This window comes from Erythrolamprus reginae, chromosome 4, assembly GCF_031021105.1.
Source record: "Erythrolamprus reginae isolate rEryReg1 chromosome 4, rEryReg1.hap1, whole genome shotgun sequence".
Classification (NCBI taxonomy): Eukaryota; Metazoa; Chordata; class Lepidosauria; order Squamata; family Dipsadidae; genus Erythrolamprus; species Erythrolamprus reginae.
Genome location: NC_091953.1, coordinates 85896848 through 85915203, shown reverse-complemented (window position 1 = coordinate 85915203; position 18356 = coordinate 85896848). Strand labels below are relative to the sequence as shown.

Sequence of the window (18356 nt, the reverse complement as noted above, 5' to 3'; positions counted from 1 at the left end):
CAGTTGCCTCTTGAAAAAGCACCTTTGGGACAATCGTGACCTGGATGACTGAGAATCTCCATAGATATTGTGCAAGCTTGCTTTTTTTAAAAAAAATTTAGTTGCTCTAATATAGATGTCATATAAGAACTCTGTTTATGAGATCAGTTTTGTGGTGATAAATTTTTTAGATTAAAAAATGAGAAACTGAATATATAAACACTAGGGGCCATTCTCATGTTCTCCCTAACTATAGCATAAACCTACATAGGAACCTATTTTTTATACTAAGTCCTCATGATGCTAGATCCTTTTCATCTCTAGCTGAGATTAATATTGCCTTTAGCTGTTCGATGTTTTAGCATATTCTCACTTCTCTCAAGACAATTTTTGTGCACACATGATCCAGAATGCTTCATTAATGACGTGGTTGTTGATGTGGTCACGAATGATATCATCCAGTTCCTACTGGACATTTTAGGCAGCTGCAAAGACTACTACCCCTGCTGGTTGTTGGGCATTACCAATATTTAACTCATGTACAGAAGGCCCTGGTTGGCCTTCAGCTTCTGACATCACATCCTCTCCGATTGAGGTATGTGACCCACATGCTTTTAACAGTGCAAGGTTATTAGGTATTTTTCTTTGTTATCTATTTATTTTTTGGGTTTGCTAATTTTTCTCAGAACAATATGCTATTAGACCTAAATCGTTGGACAATTCAGCCATAAGAGATCAAGTTATATAGATCAAGTAGTTCATATCAGCATAAAAAACAATTAAACCTGCTAAGTTCTACCAGCAAACTTCAGAATTTTGCCTCCTCAACATATCTAATGGGAATGCAATTTTGGTATTTAATTTTAAATAATGCATTTATATGTTGCTCAGAGAGGGGAACAAAATCTGTTTGAGCTGCAACCAGAACTGTACATTCTTCTGGGATTGGAATGGAAGAGGACAGAAAATACAGTATGGCTGATATTATTCAAGTTCAAGAAATGGTTAATTATGCATTGCAGGCGTGTCAGTGCCAAAAAAACCCCAGAACCTAAATCTCATAAATCCTGTTATTATCCTTGGCTCATCTAAATCATATGTACTTATTTTGAAATGCTAATGGGTGACTAACAACTATACCATTGCCCTGGCATGGAGTTGCTTGAATAGCCATGTGAACATTTTGAATATTATTATTATTATTTATTGGATTTGTATGCCGCCCCTCTCCGCAGACTCGGGGCGGCTAACAACAATGATAAAAAACAGCATGTAACAATCCAATTAATAAAACAACTAAAAACCCTTATTATAAAACCAAACATACACACAAACATACCATGCATAACTTGTAATGGCCTAGGGGGAAGGAATATCTTAACTCCCCCATGCCTGGCGATAAAGGTGGGTCTCGAGTAATTTGCGAAAGACAAGGAGGGTGGGGGCCGTTCTAATCTCTGGGGGGAGTTGATTCCAGAGGGCCAGGGTCGCCACAGAGAAGGCTCTTCCCCTGGGGCCCGCCAAACGACATTGTTTGGTCGACGGGACCCGGAGCCAGCCAACTCTGTGGGACCTTATCGGCCGCTGGAATTCATGCGGTAGAAGGCGGTTCCAGATGTATTCTGGCCCAATGCCATATAGGGCTTTAAATTGTGTCCAGGCATACAGTGTAATGTTACCGTTAAATATTTTCTTCTATTTGAGATTTCATGATTGAGACATAATTCCCTATGCCAATGATTTTGAAAGGAGAAATGTTATTTGATGAATAAAAGAAATGCTTTTGTATGAAATAATTGAACTCTACAAACCAATTCTCAAATTTGAAAAGTCAAAGTTCGTACTATGAAAGTTCCCCAAAACAATCCGTTTGGACAGGACATGTCCTAGTTTATTCATGAAAGAAGTGCTTGGTTTTCTCATTTGGAGTCTAGCAATGAAACCTTACATTACTCTTTACTGTAGAGTTACTCACCTGGTCTCATTTCTGTGCCTCCACTAAATACAAAGTGGAAAAATGGTAGAAAATATTAAAGCTATATTACCTAAATATGGAGGGCTATAAGATCAGGACTTCAGAATAGAAAATCTGTAGATATAGCAAAGATTTCTCCATATCCATCCATATTTGTTGCCAGAAATCAGTGATTTCTGATTGATTCTTTATACCTAATCAGGAAATGCTGCTGTAATTTGTATAGACCCAGATTGGTGCAAGTAATGTAGGAGTTTTTACTGTAATGAACATATTTAAAATATCTTGTCTCTTAATGAAACCATGGATATATAGTTATGTGAAGAGAGCTTAACTTATTTTTACAAATAAGTTAGTTTATCTTTGCTTGCCACTACTACTTATCTTGGTCTTTGAATGTTCAGTGACTTGACCTAAAGTTGTTTTTATGGAGTTATGTCTACATTTTCTACACAACTGAAGGTGAAAAAACAAACAAACATTGGAATGATTGACAAAGACCAATGCATAAGCGTAAGAGTTTATTGCTTTAGTAGAAAAAATAAATAAATATTCCCATTTTTATTTTGGCAAATTATTGTCTGGTATGATAATTCTGTGTACTGTATGAATAATTTGATTTTGTGAGGGTGGGGAATCACTTATCTTGATCACTGCAATCCCTCGCATCCAGTATTCTTCTCACATTGGCCCTGTGGTCTTCACCCAAGTTACACACTGTGCTGGCTTCCACTCTTGCAAGCAGAGTAATACTGCAGGTTGGCTATACTAGTAGATATAAACTATAGAAATGATGGTGTTGAATGAATAAGGGGTATTGCAAGCCTTCATCAAGAAGTGAATGCAGTATTGGGGAACCAGAAAAAAACTTCCAACTTCTGATAATAGAAGAGGATTCTAAAAAAAAAAAATAGATTAAATCAATAAGCCATGACTTGCTTGAAATTTGAAAAGCAAATGCAGTCAATGGCTACTAGATCTTCCCCTGACCAACTAATGTTTTTAGTATGATTTTATTGAATGAATGATAATGAAAGTTTTTAAAGTTAGAATTTTTAAAGATTATTTTTAAGATTACTTTTATGGATATTAATTGGATTACTATGCTATTGTATCTTTGATATGTTGTGAGCCGCCCCAAGTCCTCAGAGAGGGGCGGCATACAAATCCAATTAAATAAATAAATAAATCTACTGATTTACCAAATATTGCAGCTCAAATATTAGTAGCATAGACAGTTAAAAGTGTATCGTTTGTCTGATTTCTCAAAAACATATTGCTCACTTAACATATTTCTTTGGTTCTCTGGCTTCAGCTCCTCACAGAACCAATTATTGTTTTCAATAATTGCAAATTATGTAAATGTTGAAGTTCCCATTACACATTAGTGACATACATACACAGCATCATCATAAAATCAACAAATTCCCAGACTGTTCTAATTCTTTGACTGTTTGTATACATTGCATACACTTGCAACCTGCAAGCCCCATGTTGTAACTGAATGCTCATTCCTTTTAAGTGTGTTGGGGCACATCTACATATGAGAGAAATGGTTTTGATCATATCTTAAAGTTTTGACAGCCCACCATTTTACAGTTTTGACTTCTCCCCTGTTGCATAGCTAGTCAACATGGGTGGGTTCCACTTACCTTTGCTACCAATTCACACCACAATGTTTTGCGAGCATGTACACACGTCTCCCCTCATGCAATTCTGCTTCTGCACATGCTCAGTAGCTATAATCAGCCTGAAACACAGCTGAGTAGCTGATCAGCTATGCTTTGGGTGAAGGAATAAAGATAAGTATAAACCAGGGGCAGCTGGGAGGGCCCTTTTTCAAACAGCAGCAGAGAGAAAAAAAGTCCAAACAGTAAAAAAAATCGAGAAAAAAATATTCCAAATAAAAGATGGCATCCAGGGCACTGGACAGAACTGGATCTGTGGTGCCATCATGATGTCACCAGCAGGTCACTACTGGTTTGAGTAATCTGGCTTGAACCAGGATGAACCCACCTCTTCACTTCTTGTGAAGGAAGCGGCAGGCGAAGGGAGATTTTGGATAGGAGGTTGCTTGCTCTCCCATTCAAAGTCCCCCCTTGCCTGCTGCTTCCTTCGCCCAATCTGCCATCTGAAATCCCCCCTTGCCCGCCGCTTGCTTTGACCCATCTCCCATTCAAAGTCCCCCTGTTAAATCACTGCACCGGAGACTTCTGTTAATCCATAACACGTTTATTCAATAAAGCACAATGAGCAAGCGTTCTCCTGAAAGGCAACTCCCAACAAGGGCAACGGCTAACCCGTTGACCTATTTATACCTTTTAGTTAACGCGGGCTTTCTAACTGACAACCATTTAACTTTGGCGGCAACTTACATTTAGCCGCGTCTTGACCAATCAGTTAATTTTTTCAATTATTTAAACAAACACAACACCCCTCCCTTTTTAGTTAAAACCATGGTCTACGTATTTATCCAAGTGATGTAGTCCTGTAACCGGATTGGTGGTTTCACAGTTCGTTGTGACCTGTGCAGTTCAGTTTCCTGAGAGCTATCTCCCTGGATGGATGGCGATTTTTCAGCTCCGCTAAGGCCGGTTTCTGACTGGCCTGATTGCGATATTGCAGCCGGGTCTTCGCTGGCCTCCAGGGGCGCTAGGTAGCCATCGCTGGAATCCTGAACAGGCTCTGCTAGTTTTCTTTTTGATTTTCTACAACGGGTAAAATGTTAGGATTAGTTTGAATTCGTCTCCGTAGTTGGTCAATGTGACGGTGCCAGCTTTGGCCATCTTTTAATATAATTAAATATGTTTTAAAGCCTATTTTTTCTACCACAGTTCCTTCTTTCCATTTATAGTCTGAATCGTAATCCTTTGCATAAATTAAATCACCAATGTTAAAATTTCTTTCTATTTGTGGTTTTATTTCTTTTTGTTCATTTTGATAATTTGGGTGAATGCGGTCTAATTTTGAATGAATGTTTCTTCCCATGAGGAGTTCCGATGGGCTTTTTTGAGTTGACGCGGATGGGGTTATATGTTGGATTATAAGAAATTTGTCGATTTGTTGTTGCCAGTCTCCTGGTGGTGATTTGTTTAGTGCTTCTTTCGTTGTTCTCACCATTCGTTCTGCTTGTCCATTCGCTTGCGGAAAGTGAGAGGGGATAAGTGTGTGTTTGATGCCTTGTTCTGCTAGAAATAGTTCCATCTGTCGTGCCGTTAATTGTGGTCCATTATCAGAAACTATTATGTCTGGAATGCCGTGTGTGGCAAACAATTTTCTTAATGCTTTAATTGTGGCGCTTGTAGTAGATGTCATCAATTCAACTTCCAGCCATTTGGAGTAGGCATCTACTACTATTAAAAAAGATTGGCCTCTAATTAGCCCAGCAAAGTCTATGTGTATTCGTGACCAGGGGCCTCTCGGTGTCGGCCATTCAGATGGTTTGGTTTTGGGTGGATTGGGTCTCAACTTTTGGCAGGGGAAACAACCACCCACCCACAATTCTATATCTCTGTCCAAGCCTGGCCACCAGAAATGGCTTCTTGCTATACTCTTCATTTTAACTATTCCTGGGTGTCCTTGATGCAATAGGTTTAAAGCTCGTTTTTGGAGTGTTTTGGGGATCACTACTCTGTCCCCCCATAAAATACAATCTTTTAGTACGCTGAGTTCCATTTGCCTATTTTTAAAAGGTTGAAATTCTTCTGAAGGTTTTTCTGCTGGCCATCCCTTTAATGTCCATTGCTTGACATCTTTTAAAACTGGGTCTATTCTAGTTTGGTCTGCTATTTCAGAGGCTGTTAATAACGTTTGATTATTTATTTCGATGAGGAGAATACTTGATGCTGGAGCAGGGTTGGTGACTAATTCTTTTTGTGGACATCTGCTTAACGCATCAGCATTTCCAATGTCCTTCCCCCCCCCATGCTTAAGAGTATAATTGTACCTGGCTAAGAAAATAGTCCATCGGGTCATTCGTGGTGATAGGAAAGTGAGGATTTGCTTGTCTCCAGCAAGAATACCAAGGAGAGGCTTGTGGTCTGTAATTAGTGTGAAGGGACAGCCACAAAGGTAATAGTGAAACCTTTTAACACCTGCCACGGCAGCTAGGGCCTCTTTATCCAGTTGGGAATAGTTCCTCTCAGCGGAAGAAAGTGTTTTTGAATAGAATGCAATTGGGGCTTCAGTTCCGTCTGGGAAAGTATGGCTTAAAACGGCGCCTATACCGAAAGGGGAGGCATCACACGTTAATGTTACTGGCATAGTGACATTATATTGTACCAACACACTGTCTGAAGACAACAAATTTTTTACTGCAATGAATGCGGCATGCTCTTTTGGTCCCCACGTCCAGGCAATGTCTTTTTTGAGAAGATTATGAAGTGGTTCCGCCACCGTTGCTTTCTGTTTAAGAAAGACGGAATAAAGTTAAGTAATCCTAAGAAAGCCTGCAATTCGGTTTTGTTAGTGGGGGTCAGACCGTTTTTTATGTCCGCGACTTTCTCATTGGTGGGGTGAATGCCAGATTTATCTATTTTAAATCTGAGAAACTCAACACTGGGAACGGCCCAGGAACATTTGACGGCTTTCAAGTGGAGACCTGTTTCTTTAAATTTTGTTAAAACAGTTCTAATTCTGTCCCATGGTTCTGCCTTTGAAGTGGCGGAAATCACTACGTCATCAAAGTATGGGACGACCCCGGGAATTTGATTTAAGAGGCGTTCCATGAGGCCCTGGAAAATACCCGGGGCTATTGAAACTCCAAATTGGAGTCTTGAACATTTAAACGCGCCTCTATGCGTAACAATGGTTTGAGCTTCTGCGGCGACTGGGTCTACGGGGAGTTGTTGATAAGCTTGCGCAAGGTCCAATTTTGCAAAAATGGAGCCATTTCCCAAAGTATGTAATAGTTGTTGGACTACAGGAATAGGGTAAGCATTGTGTTGCAATGCTCTATTTATGGTAGCTTTATAGTCTGCGCAAATCCTTATGGAGCCATCTGGCTTGATGGGGGTGACTATTGGTGTCTCCCACCTTGCATGGTCGGTTGGAATTAAAATGCCCTGAGCTACCAATTTGTCTATTTGTTCATCCACTTTCGGTAATAGAGGTATTGGAACACGGCGTGGTTTCAAGCGAATTGGAGCAACGGTTGGGTCTAAATTAAAGGAAATTGGGTTGCCCTTATACCTCCCCAGTTCATTTGAGAATACCTCAGGGAATTCACGTAATAACTTTTCAGGATCATAAGCATTTTCAGACACATTGTGAACCCCGGAAATAGTAATACCCAAAGGATGCATCCATTTAAGCCCCAACAAGGTATGCTTGGGGCCATCCACCACAATAAGAGGTAAAAGCCCTTGAAAATTTCTAAATACTACTGGCACATTCAAACAACCCAAACCAGGGATTTTTCGTCCCTGAAAGTCATTTAACCCCACATCCCAAGGTTTCAAATTAGATTTCTTTACATGGCATATAAAGTCTTAATTTATGCCAAGGCTTTATGGAATGCCTTGATCCCATGTCCAGTTCCATTTCGCAGTGCAGTTTGTTTATGAATAATGAGACAAAAAGTTTGTCTTCAGGCAGTGAAGAGTTTGAGTTAATGGAAGAGGGGCAATTACCTCTGCGGTTGAAAAGGTGAGTGCCGTCGGTGGATCTAGAAGAAACACAGGGCGGAGGCGGTCTGCGGTTTCTGGAAGCAGTGAAGGGTCGAGGGGTTGGTGCTGCAGGATCGACGGGGCAAGATGCGCGGCAAACCTCTGCGATGTGTCCACGTCTTTGGCAATGGCGGCAATAGGCGTCCTTGAAGTGGCATCGAAAGCGGGGATGGTTGCCATTGCAACCGGCACAATTTTCTTGGCGACGCGGGTCTTTGGCATCTCGGTCGGAGGTTCTGTGGATTTGGAGGCAGGCATCCTCGGATGGGTCGGAATCCAGATGTTTGTCGTTGGGTTGGTCGACAGGCCATTCAGCGTCGTCTGGTATAAGGTTGATGGCAGGGGTGGAGCGCTTGATTTCGGCGACTGATGTTTCAGAGATTTCAGAAGCTTTAGCGGCTTTCAGGACGTCCTGTAGAGTGGCATCTTCGTCAACGAGGTATTTCTTTTGAAGAGTGATGTTGTTTAAGCCGAAAATTAGTCGGTCAACCAATTGTTCCTCTGGATCCTTGAATCTGCACTTAGCCAGGATGGATCAGAGGCGAGTAACGAAGTCATTGGTTAACTCACCCTCAGATTGGCGCATTTGTGCAAATTGGTGGCGGTAGACTCGAACAGGAGTTGTCGGCTGAAAGTGAGCTGCAAGTTTGGCTTGAAGTGTTGACCAGGCAACGGTTTCTAAAGTATCTGGGTCGACGAGAGTGGAGGCTAAACTGTAAATTGCTGGTCCGCAATAGCTTAGGAAAATAGCCCATTTCCTGTTGTCATCTGCATCTTGTAGGTTGCTTGCTTGTAGAAAAATTCTAAATTTGGACATGTACGATGTCCAGGATTCCAACTCTGAATTGAAGAAAGGTGGTGGTGGAGCCATGACCAAACTCATGGTTGCTTGGCGGGAGTTCGACCTCCTCGTCGCCACTGTTAAATCACTGCACCCGAGACTTCTGTTAATCCATAACACGTTTATTCAATAAAACACAACGAGCAAGCGGTCTCCTGAAAGGCAACTCCCAACAAGGGCAATGGCTAACCCGTTGCCCTATTTATACCTTTTAGTTAACGCGGGCTTTCTAACTGACAACCGTTTAACTTTGGCGGCAACTTACATTTAGCCGCGTCTTGACCAATCAGTTAATTTTTTCAATTATTTAAACGAACACAACACTCCCCTTGCCTGCCGCTTCCTTCGCCCAATCTGCCATCTGAAATCCCCACTTGCCCGCCGCTTGCTTTGCCCCATCTCCCATTCAAAGTCCCCCCTCATCTACCGCTTGCTTTGTCCCATCTTCCATTCAAAATCCCCCCTCGCCTGCCGCTTGCTTTGCCCCATTTCCCATTCAAAGCCCCCCCCCCACTTGCTGCTTCCTTCACCCCATCTCACTGCCAAAATCACCTCTCAACCGCCGCTTCCTTTGCCTGCAGATTTTTTTTTAAGCCTTAAAGTTTTGGATTTTCCTAAAGGGTTTGCATACATTATTTGCTTTTACATTGATTCCTATGGGAAAAATTGCTTCTACTTATGAACATTTCTACTTAAGAACCTGGTCACAGAGTGAATTAAGTTAATAAGTAGAGGTACCACTGTATTTTCATTTGGAATTCTTGCTAAAAAAAAATATCATGACCTCAAAATTTTGATCCTGTAGACCTTACTCCCCAAAAGAAACAAATTAAGAAGAAAATTGAAATGCTGGATCCCTTCACGTCCCACAGAATGATACAGTGAAGTACGGCTCTTTCCGGCACTGTTTATGAAACAGATACCTTTTACGATTTTTATTGATATACTATAACATAATAAAATCTTATTTTTAAACTTAAAATCAGTTGTACATTGCCTACCCCTAGCACTGCATATGTGGCTGCTTTGTGTACCTTTTCAATGATATGTATCCAAATCAATACCATCAGAAATTGATCATCATTTGATCTGAGTGATACTTTTATCTTATACATAACATTAGATCTATCTTAGTTGTTTCATTCTAAGTTGATGGTTTTCTGAGACCAAAAATAAAAATACAAAATACATATTCCTAACTGTGACAGAGGTGAATAATTAATATTTAAGAAAATTGTTATCAATAATATTGACTGCTGATTGATTCAGACACTGACTTTATACATTAAAGTATAATTTAATACGCTCCAAATTGAAGCGATATTTCGTGGAGTGAAAAGTGACTGCTAGGAAAGCACCATAAGAACAAAATTGAAGAATAAGTATTGTATCCTTCTTTCAAATAATTCCAAATAACTCTATTATAAAATAAAATTATTGGAGACATCCAGTAGGAACCTTTGTGACACAGCTCTTCATGTGCAAAAAAAGGTCTTTGTTATGAGCTGCTCAGATGCAAATATCAAATTGAAGGTTCCTATTAAGGTTTTTTTTAATATAAATAATTTATAAGTTTTCTGAAGGAGACTAGATACAAAAACAATCTGAAAAATTATTAAAAATTATTAAAGCCATATCTTCCTGTTTTGACTGTTGGCTGAAAACAGGTAAAGACTTCTTCTTTTTTTGTATGAAATGTATTTCCCTTTTCCAATCAAAGTTCAGTAAAAGTATAGGTGAGGTCCATAGGACATTCATCATCCATCTCTATTTAGTATTGATCATGGCAGCTGCTCAATAAAATCTAAATGATCCGGGATTGGAAGGCCTGTTATTATTGTCAAACATTTATTCCAGACTGTGAATGTTGGGCAAACAGGCTGTGAAAATGTAATATCAAAAGTGTAAAGATGTAGAGAATTCAAGGCATCATAAAAGGCTAAAGAACCATTGTCGTAGTCTAGCAAAATGCCGACACGGCGAAGATGGGGTACAGGGTCTACTGGAATTTCTTTGCTGTTATGTCTCACCACCCATGTATTGTTGCAACGACAAAGAACCCAAGAAGCAGAATTCTTTCCAATCCATTCATGCTTTGGTACAGACTTATAGGAAACACCAATGGCATACCTACAAAAACAAAATTAAGAAAATATATAATTCATGTCATATATTTGCTGTATTTCAATATATCCAGTTCAAAAAAGTATGTATATCTATCTATCTATCTATCTATCTATCTATCTATCTATCTATCTATCTATCTATCTATCTATCTATCTATCCATCCATCCATCCATCCATCCATCCATCCATCCATCCATCCATCCATCCATCCATCCCCTGAAACTCAGAGCGGCTTACAACATATTATAAATCTACATAAAAATTAGAAATTAAAACTCAACAAACAAATTCACAACAAACAAATCCACAAGAAGGGCAGTTATCCACAAGAAGGGCAGTAGAGAAGAAGCTGGAAACTACAGGCCAGTTAGCTTGACATCAGTTGTAGTTAAAATGATGGAGACTCTACTCAAAAAGAGGATAAATCAGCATCTAAAAAACAATAACTTATTGGACCCAAATCAGCATGGCTTTACTGAAGGCAAATTGTGTCAGACTAATCTCATTGAGTTCTTTGACTATGTCACAAAGGTGTTGGATCAAGGTGGTGCCGTGGATATTGCCTATCTGGACTTCAGCAAAGCCTTTGATACGGTTCCACATAAAGAGCTGATAGATAAATTAGTGAAGATTGGACTTAATCCCTGGATAGTTCAGTGGATTTCAAGCTGGCTGAAGCATAGACATCAGAGAGTTATTGTTAATGGCGAGTATTCTGAGCAGAGACAGGTTACAAGCGGTGTGCCACAAGGGTCTGTTCTGGGTCCTATTCTTTTTAATATGTTTGTGAGTGACATAGGGGAAGGTTTGGTAGGGAAGGTTTGCCTATTTGCCGATGACTCTAAAGTGTGCAATAGGGTTGATATTCCTGGAGGGGTCTGTAATATGGTAAATGATTTAGCGTTACTAGATAAATGGTCAAAGCAATGGAAACTGCAGTTTAATGTTTCCAAATGTAAAATAATGCACTTGGGGAAAAGGAATCCTAAATCTGAGTATTGCATTGGCAAAAACTTCAGAAGAGAAGGATTTAGGGGTAGTGATTTCTGACAGTCTCAAAATGGGTGAGCAGTGTGGTCGGGCAGTAGGAAAGGCAAGTAGGATGCTTGGCTGCATAGCTAGAGGTATAACAAGCAGGAAGAGGGAGATTGTGATCCCCTTATATAGAGCGCTGGTGAGACCACATTTGGAGTACTGTGTTCAGTTCTGGAGACCTCACCTACAAAAAGATATTGACAAAATTGAACGGGTCCAAAGACGGGCTACAAGAATGGTGGAAGGTCTGAAGTATAAAACATATCAGGAAAGACTTAATGAACTCAATCTGTATAGTCTGGAAGACAGAAGGAAAAGGGGGGACATGATCGAAACATTTAAATATGTTAAAGGGTTAAATAGGGTTCAGGAGGGAAGTGTTTTTAACAGGAAAGTGAACACAAGAACAAGGGGACACAATCTGAAGTTAGTTGGGGGAAAGATCAAAGGCAACATGAGAAAGTATTATTTTACTGAAAGAGTAGTAGATCCTTGGAACAAACTTCCAGCAGACGTGGTTGGTAAATCCACAGTAACCGAATTTAAACATGCCTGGGATAAACATATATCCATTGTAAGATAAAATACAGGAAATAGTAAAAGGGCAGACTAGATGGACCATGGGGTCTTTTTCTGCCGTCAGTCTTCTATGTTTCTATGTTTCACACATCATACATCTAACATTCATTCATTGGGTAGGGAAATACCGTATGTCAAAATTTCACTGGCTCCAAGCCTGCTGGCAGAGGTGAGTCTTCAAAGCTTTGCGGAAGGCAGGAAGAGTGGGGACAGTACAAATCTCTGAGGAAAGCTCGTTCTAGCCACGGAGAAGGGTCCTTCCTTAGGCCCCACCAGACGACATTGTCTGGTTGACAGGACCTGGAGAAGGCCAACTGTGTGGGCCCTGATCAGCCACTGGGATATATATTTAGTTAATATTCTTCCTTATACTGTGAGAGGCAACTCATGCATATCTTATTGTCTCAAATTTCTCTGCTATAAAAAGAGCCATGTTATCAAATTGTAAAAGTCAAAATGAAGAAGACTTAGCTTACTTAGGTTAAAACTACTGTTCTGAACTATTACAGATAATAGTTTCCCCTCTCCAGTCATATATGACTTTATGGGGCAGTGCTCATCTCCATTTCTCAGTCAAGGGAACTAGCATTATCTGAAGACACTTCTGTGGTCATGTGGCTAGCATGACTATACGTAGAGGTGCACATAATGCTGTTAACTTTCCATTGAAGTGGTACCTTTTTATCTACTTGCATTTGCATGCTTTCAAACTGCTAGATTGGCAGGAACTTGGGCAAGTAACAGGAACTTGGGTGCTTGGGTTTCAAACCTGGGCTGTCAGCTTTCCAATTGACAAGCTCAGCATCTTTACCATCCCCCCCATTCTAAACTATTAGTTTAAAAATTACTAGTAGAGTATCTATTTTTTAATTTATTTCTTCATTCTTCTAAGTTCTGATAGGCTTTCTAGAATAGAATGGATTTATGAAAGGCTATGAATTCCAATCTGGAAATGTCTCTGCCTAGAAGCTATTATTCCAGTACTGATTCTAGAAACATTGTAAACTGGTCTCATCCAGTCTGATTTAAGCTGTTAATATAAACTAAACTGCCGCCGCCGTTATAATTTTTTTTCTTACTACTGCAGAAACTAACAACAAAAAAACCCAGATTAAAGCTGCATTATAACATTCTTTCAATTTCTTTGCATCAGATAAAGTGAACAAATCTGAAGTGTTATTAATCATTTAGGGAAAGAAAGTATGTGTTCTTGCATGGGTTGACCCACCTACCATGTACTTCCACTGATAACCACCTCCCAGTAATGGCGTCCACTGTCAATAAACACATTGCCAGCTACCCCATAGCTGCCTTGGCTGGTAAAACGCTCAGGGGTGTGGCTCTTCTTAGAAGAGGTTTCATCTCGCTCCACAGTCAAGTTATCATGAGACACTTTTAGTTTTCTATGAGCAGACTTGGGGTCCAGTTTGAATGGCTGACCTAGAATATGAACAAAGTAAGATTTTTTAAAATAAAGCTTGTTTCAGCATGCAGAAAAAGGTATTTAATTTCTGTTGATGAAGTCCCTAATATGCTATTTGATTATTTTCCCATATGTCTCCTCCCATCCCTGAATTATTTTAATTTATTCGATGGTCTTGCTATGTTTTGCAGTTGCCTTGTTTTTCTCAGCAATTGCTATTTTAACCTTAGTAAGTTTAAACCTTGAATGTGCTTAGATAAGTGTATATAAAAATAAATAAAAGTTAGCATAGAATGGAAACTTTTAGGAAGCAAAAGTAAATAGTATTACCTTTATATTCTTCCCTAAATTGTTCATGGTGGTTCAGAGTTTAGGTGCTTCCATAAATATTAATAGTAAGTTGTCAGGCTAAAAGATTAGCAAACATTTCTGCTGAGCGGAATAAGAACTGTACAGGAATACACTAAAATGGGAGAGAGTACACTATCTCTGTACTTTTCAAGTGTCTGAGTCAGATCAAGACAAGAGAAAAAGCAAATGCATTTAGGTTAGATGTAAAACTACTCACTATTTGTCTTCAGCTTTCCAGGTTCACTGTTGTGGCTGCCAGCCTGATTAATGGCCTTAACAACAAAGATGTACTTGGTGCCACTCTGCAGGCCATGCACTGTGTAATGGTTTTGTTTGATATTTGGAACAATCATCCAGCTGTCGGCTGAATTACACAGACCTGCATTTCAAATCAAAATCATTAATTGTTTTACAAAGCATGCATCCATTACACTTGAAACAAGGTGGTGAACCTGAAGCTGTTCAAGAATTAAAAGGAGCGGAAGTCTTTTGCCTCTTTGAATGGTTAAGTATCTGGCCAATCAACAGTAGGTTTTTCACTGATTTTGAGATGAGATCCACACTCCATCTCAATAATAACTAAAAAAACCTCCCTGAAATAAAAGAGCCAATCTGTATTAAGGGCTTGCAATTTACAGTTCTAATGAGAAGGCTGGAGTTTATATTAGTTGTATAATTATATAATATATAAGTGAAGGAGGGAGGGAAGATGGACTATGGGATGGACCTAAAAAAAGGTTAGCATTTTAAAAAGTGGTGTAAGTTTTTGTAACTTAATCTTATAAGTTGTCTGTTTTTCTGTTAACTATTTTTTTTATGGGAAGGTTAACAACTTCCAAATTCCTTTCAACACTATAAATACAGGGATATGATAGAGTTTCCATTTCTTTTCATTAATTAATTAATTACCATCTATAGGATATTGGGAATCTGTGCTACACTGACGACAAGGAGATAAGATAATTCTGGTTTGATCATAAAAATGAATTCAAGTTTCTGATTTTAAATTGAAATGCATTAAAGCAAGGAGAGTAAATTATCACATATGGTACAGAGTAAATTTTAAATATTCCAGAAATACAAATCAAAGGTAAGTACACTAGCTGTAATGAGATATATTAGTCAGAATTCTGAGAATCTGGAAGGGAAAGTCAATCTGGAGATAATCCTTTATTATTATTTTTACTCAAAATTTTCTTGTTGATAAAGTTCCAAAAATAAGTTGGTGAGTGGGAGAAAATCATTGGCAAATCCTTGTAATATTTATATGATATAATATGTAATATTTAATTATAAAAACATCACTGTAAGAGTCAATTAGTAATACTAATGCATTTTAATTATTTAAAATACAACAGAGAGAGAGAGCGGGAGAGAGAGAGAGAGAGAGTTACATAATCTTTAAAAATGCACAATTGTCAAGCTCTTTATTAAGCTTGTGATGCTTTTCTTTCCTATGTGGTTGAAAATAAAAACAAAGAATTTTTCTCTACAGGTATTTATTTTATTTGAATTCTTCATGTTTTTTAGTCATATATATTAATGTTTTCTTAAAATTTTAACATACAGTTTGTAATGTTCTACTGTTGGCAGGGCCACCATCAGGAATTTTGGGGCCCCATACAGCCTAAGTGTCTGGGGCCCTCCCGCCATTTTAAAACTATTTTAAGTCGCCAAGCCACTCCATCCCCCGGGGATCATTTCCCGCTTCACGCCAAGCGAGGCGGTCCCATAGGCCAGTGTTTCCCAACCTTGGCAACTTGAAGATATCTGGACTTTAACTCCCAGAATTCCCCAGCCAGCGAATGCTGGCTGGGGAATTCTGGGAGTTGAAGTCCAGATATCTTCAAGTTGTCAAGGTTGGGAAGCACTGCCATAGGCTATTTCAGGAACTGGGTTAAGCCGATTGTGTGGACTCGTCCAGGAGAAAGAAAGAAGCGGGAGTGACAAGGGAAAGAAAGATCCTCCTGGCATCGGTCAGGCGGAGCGAGGCTTATTTACGGCTCCTTGGCACTTCTCCCTTCTTGTTGACAAAAAACCATGTGCTTTCTAGCGAGGGGAGAGGGGAGGGGGATCCCACATCCGGCAGCCACCGGCGAGGAGCTGGAAAGGACGAGGGGAGAGAAAAAGCAGGTTACCAGCAGTCAGGCGGGTGTCTTGAGGGGGCACGCCCATCTGGAAGGAAGGGAAGAAAGGCGAGGGCGAGCTAGGAAGGAAGGAAGGAAGGAAGGAAGGGTAAAAGGGGAGAGCAAGAGAGGAATGGGTGAATGAATGGACGGAGGGTGGGAAGGAAGGAAGGAAGGAAAGAGGGAAGGGACAGGAACAGAGGAAGGGTGCAAAGGAAGCAAGGAAAGGTGAAAGGGGAGAATAAGAGAGGAAGGAGTGAAAGAAGGGAGTGAGGGAGGAAAGAAGGGAGGAAGGAGAAGGAAAGCAAGAAATGGAGGGAGGGAAGGAAGGAAAGAAAGAAAGAAAGAAGGGACAGGAACAGAGGAAGGAAGCAAGGAAACTTATGAAAGGGGAGAGTAAGAGAGGAAGGACTGAAGGAAGGGAGGGAGGGAAGAAGGTAGGAAGGAGAAAGAAAAGAAGAAATAGAGGAAGGGAAGGTAAAAGAGAGAAAGAAAAAGAGCAAGAAAGAAAGCAAGAAAGAGAATGAAAGAGAAATAAAAAGAGAGAGGGGGAATGAAAGAAATGGAAGGAGGGAAGGAAGGAGAGAAAGAAAGAGAAAGAAAGAAAGCAAGAGAAAGAAAAAAGAATGAAAGAGCAAGAGAGAAAGAGAGAAAGAAAGAAAAAGAAACAAAAGAAAGAAAGAAGGAAAGAAAGAAAGAAGGAAAGAAAGAGAAAAGAAAGAGAATGAATGAGAAATAAAAATAGAGAGGGGGAATGAAAGAAATGGAAGGAGGGAAGGAAGGAGAGGCTCACTGAGCGGATGCATGAAAAGAGGGATCTTGCCTCCCCCTCGCGCCTCGCCCTTCCCACCCGGCCGGCCGCGCGCACTTACCTGCTCCCAGCGCCAGCAGCAGGAAGGCGAGCGAGTAAGCTAGCGCCCGCCCAAAAGAAGCCATTGGCTCCGGGCGGCGGACGGTGTTCACGCCCCCCCCGAATCCCCGGCTCAGCACCTCCGGAGGCCGAAAGGCGCTGCTCTCTTGCCCTCGCAATTCTTGGGGGACACACAAGGCCGGCGGAGAAGCCGGCCAGGCTCAGTCCTCTCCCGGCTTCCCCAGCAGCGCGGCTTGGCTTCCAGAGGGCCAAGTCACCCCCGCGCTTTCTTCCGCGGCTGCGATCAGGGCTCCCTGCCTGTCTGCTGGCCTCCCTGACTTCTTTCCTCACGGGGGTGGGAAGAAGGTGCGGGCCGCGGTCAGAGAAGCTCCGCAGAGGCGAAGTTTGGCGAGGTGTCTCTGGTCCTTTTGCTTTCCTTGGCGTGCTTTTCCCCATCGCAATCTGGGTTGGGGAGTTTTTGGCGGGGCCGCCCCCCCCCCAATTTTCCAATTTGGCCGGGCCCGGTACGCCACTCCCAGTAGTACCGCCCTATCGGCGGCCCTGACTGTTGGGATCAGAAAGTTGGGGCTTTGTCCATACATTGGTTATGCTGACGTGATTAATGCCTCTGTAATTATCCTGATAATTGTTTCTGTGTGTGTTGTGGGCAGGTGGTTTTCTGTTGTGCTTTTTTGTCTTTTGTTTTAATGCTGTTAGTTACCCAGAGTCATGAATCTGAAATGGATAGCCATATAAACCGAAATAAATAATAAAACTGTCTATGTTGTAGCAAAGTATTCTGAGGATGATCCACTACAAACAAATGTGTATCTGGCTAACAGACTAATTGGAATTTGCTGGATGCCCTCAAGTTTTCTGCAGAATTCATGCACATGTTTAGAAGCATATTAATTATTAACAAAATAATATTAAGTATTATTGAAATTGAGCTTAATTAAAGGTTATACTACAATTGACAATAGAATTTTCCATTCCTAATTGATGGGGAGGCAGAGCTTAATATGTAGAGAGGATTCTTTCCCTTTCCTTATATAATCCAAAGTAAATGGTTGTGTTAGTGTATAATTGTAGCATGCCATTTTGGCTATAATTTGTTGGTAATGAATTCATCAATCCATGTAATTAGATTTTTGAAGAGTCACTGGCACAAATATGTAATAGGTTGGCTATATATGATGTGTTTGTATTAAGTAAGCATAATGGTAATATGAGTACAGGAAAATCACTGTGACTGAATGAGCTTTAAATCTGTGCTTAATTAGGAAGACAGAGTAGTAATTCAAATACAACTGCCAGATGAATTCAGACACTAGAAAGCTTTCTACCAAGATTCCAGATTTCAGTACTTTTGCAAAATTGTAAAATCTTGTTTTTGTAAATGTA

General features: G+C 40.3%; 1 protein-coding gene across 6 annotated transcripts in view; it reads right to left on the bottom strand.

Annotated features, from left to right (window-relative positions):
- Positions 1-8567: 8567 nt before the first annotated feature.
- MID1 (midline 1) overlaps positions 8568-18356 on the bottom strand; it is a 351173-nt gene continuing 341384 nt past the window's right edge. For 5 of the 6 annotated variants that reach the window (XM_070750817.1, XM_070750815.1, XM_070750813.1 and 2 more), the window contains 3 exons: positions 14194-14355; positions 13435-13642; positions 8568-10591 (listed from right to left, as the gene is read on the bottom strand). In XM_070750817.1, coding sequence (XP_070606918.1) covers positions 10243-10591; positions 13435-13642; positions 14194-14355 — 719 coding nt within the window. In that variant the 3' untranslated portion in view covers positions 8568-10242. Of the gene's footprint in view, positions 10592-13430; positions 13643-14193; positions 14356-18356 lie in introns of those variants that run through there. The other variant, XM_070750819.1, reaches the window with a different exon arrangement.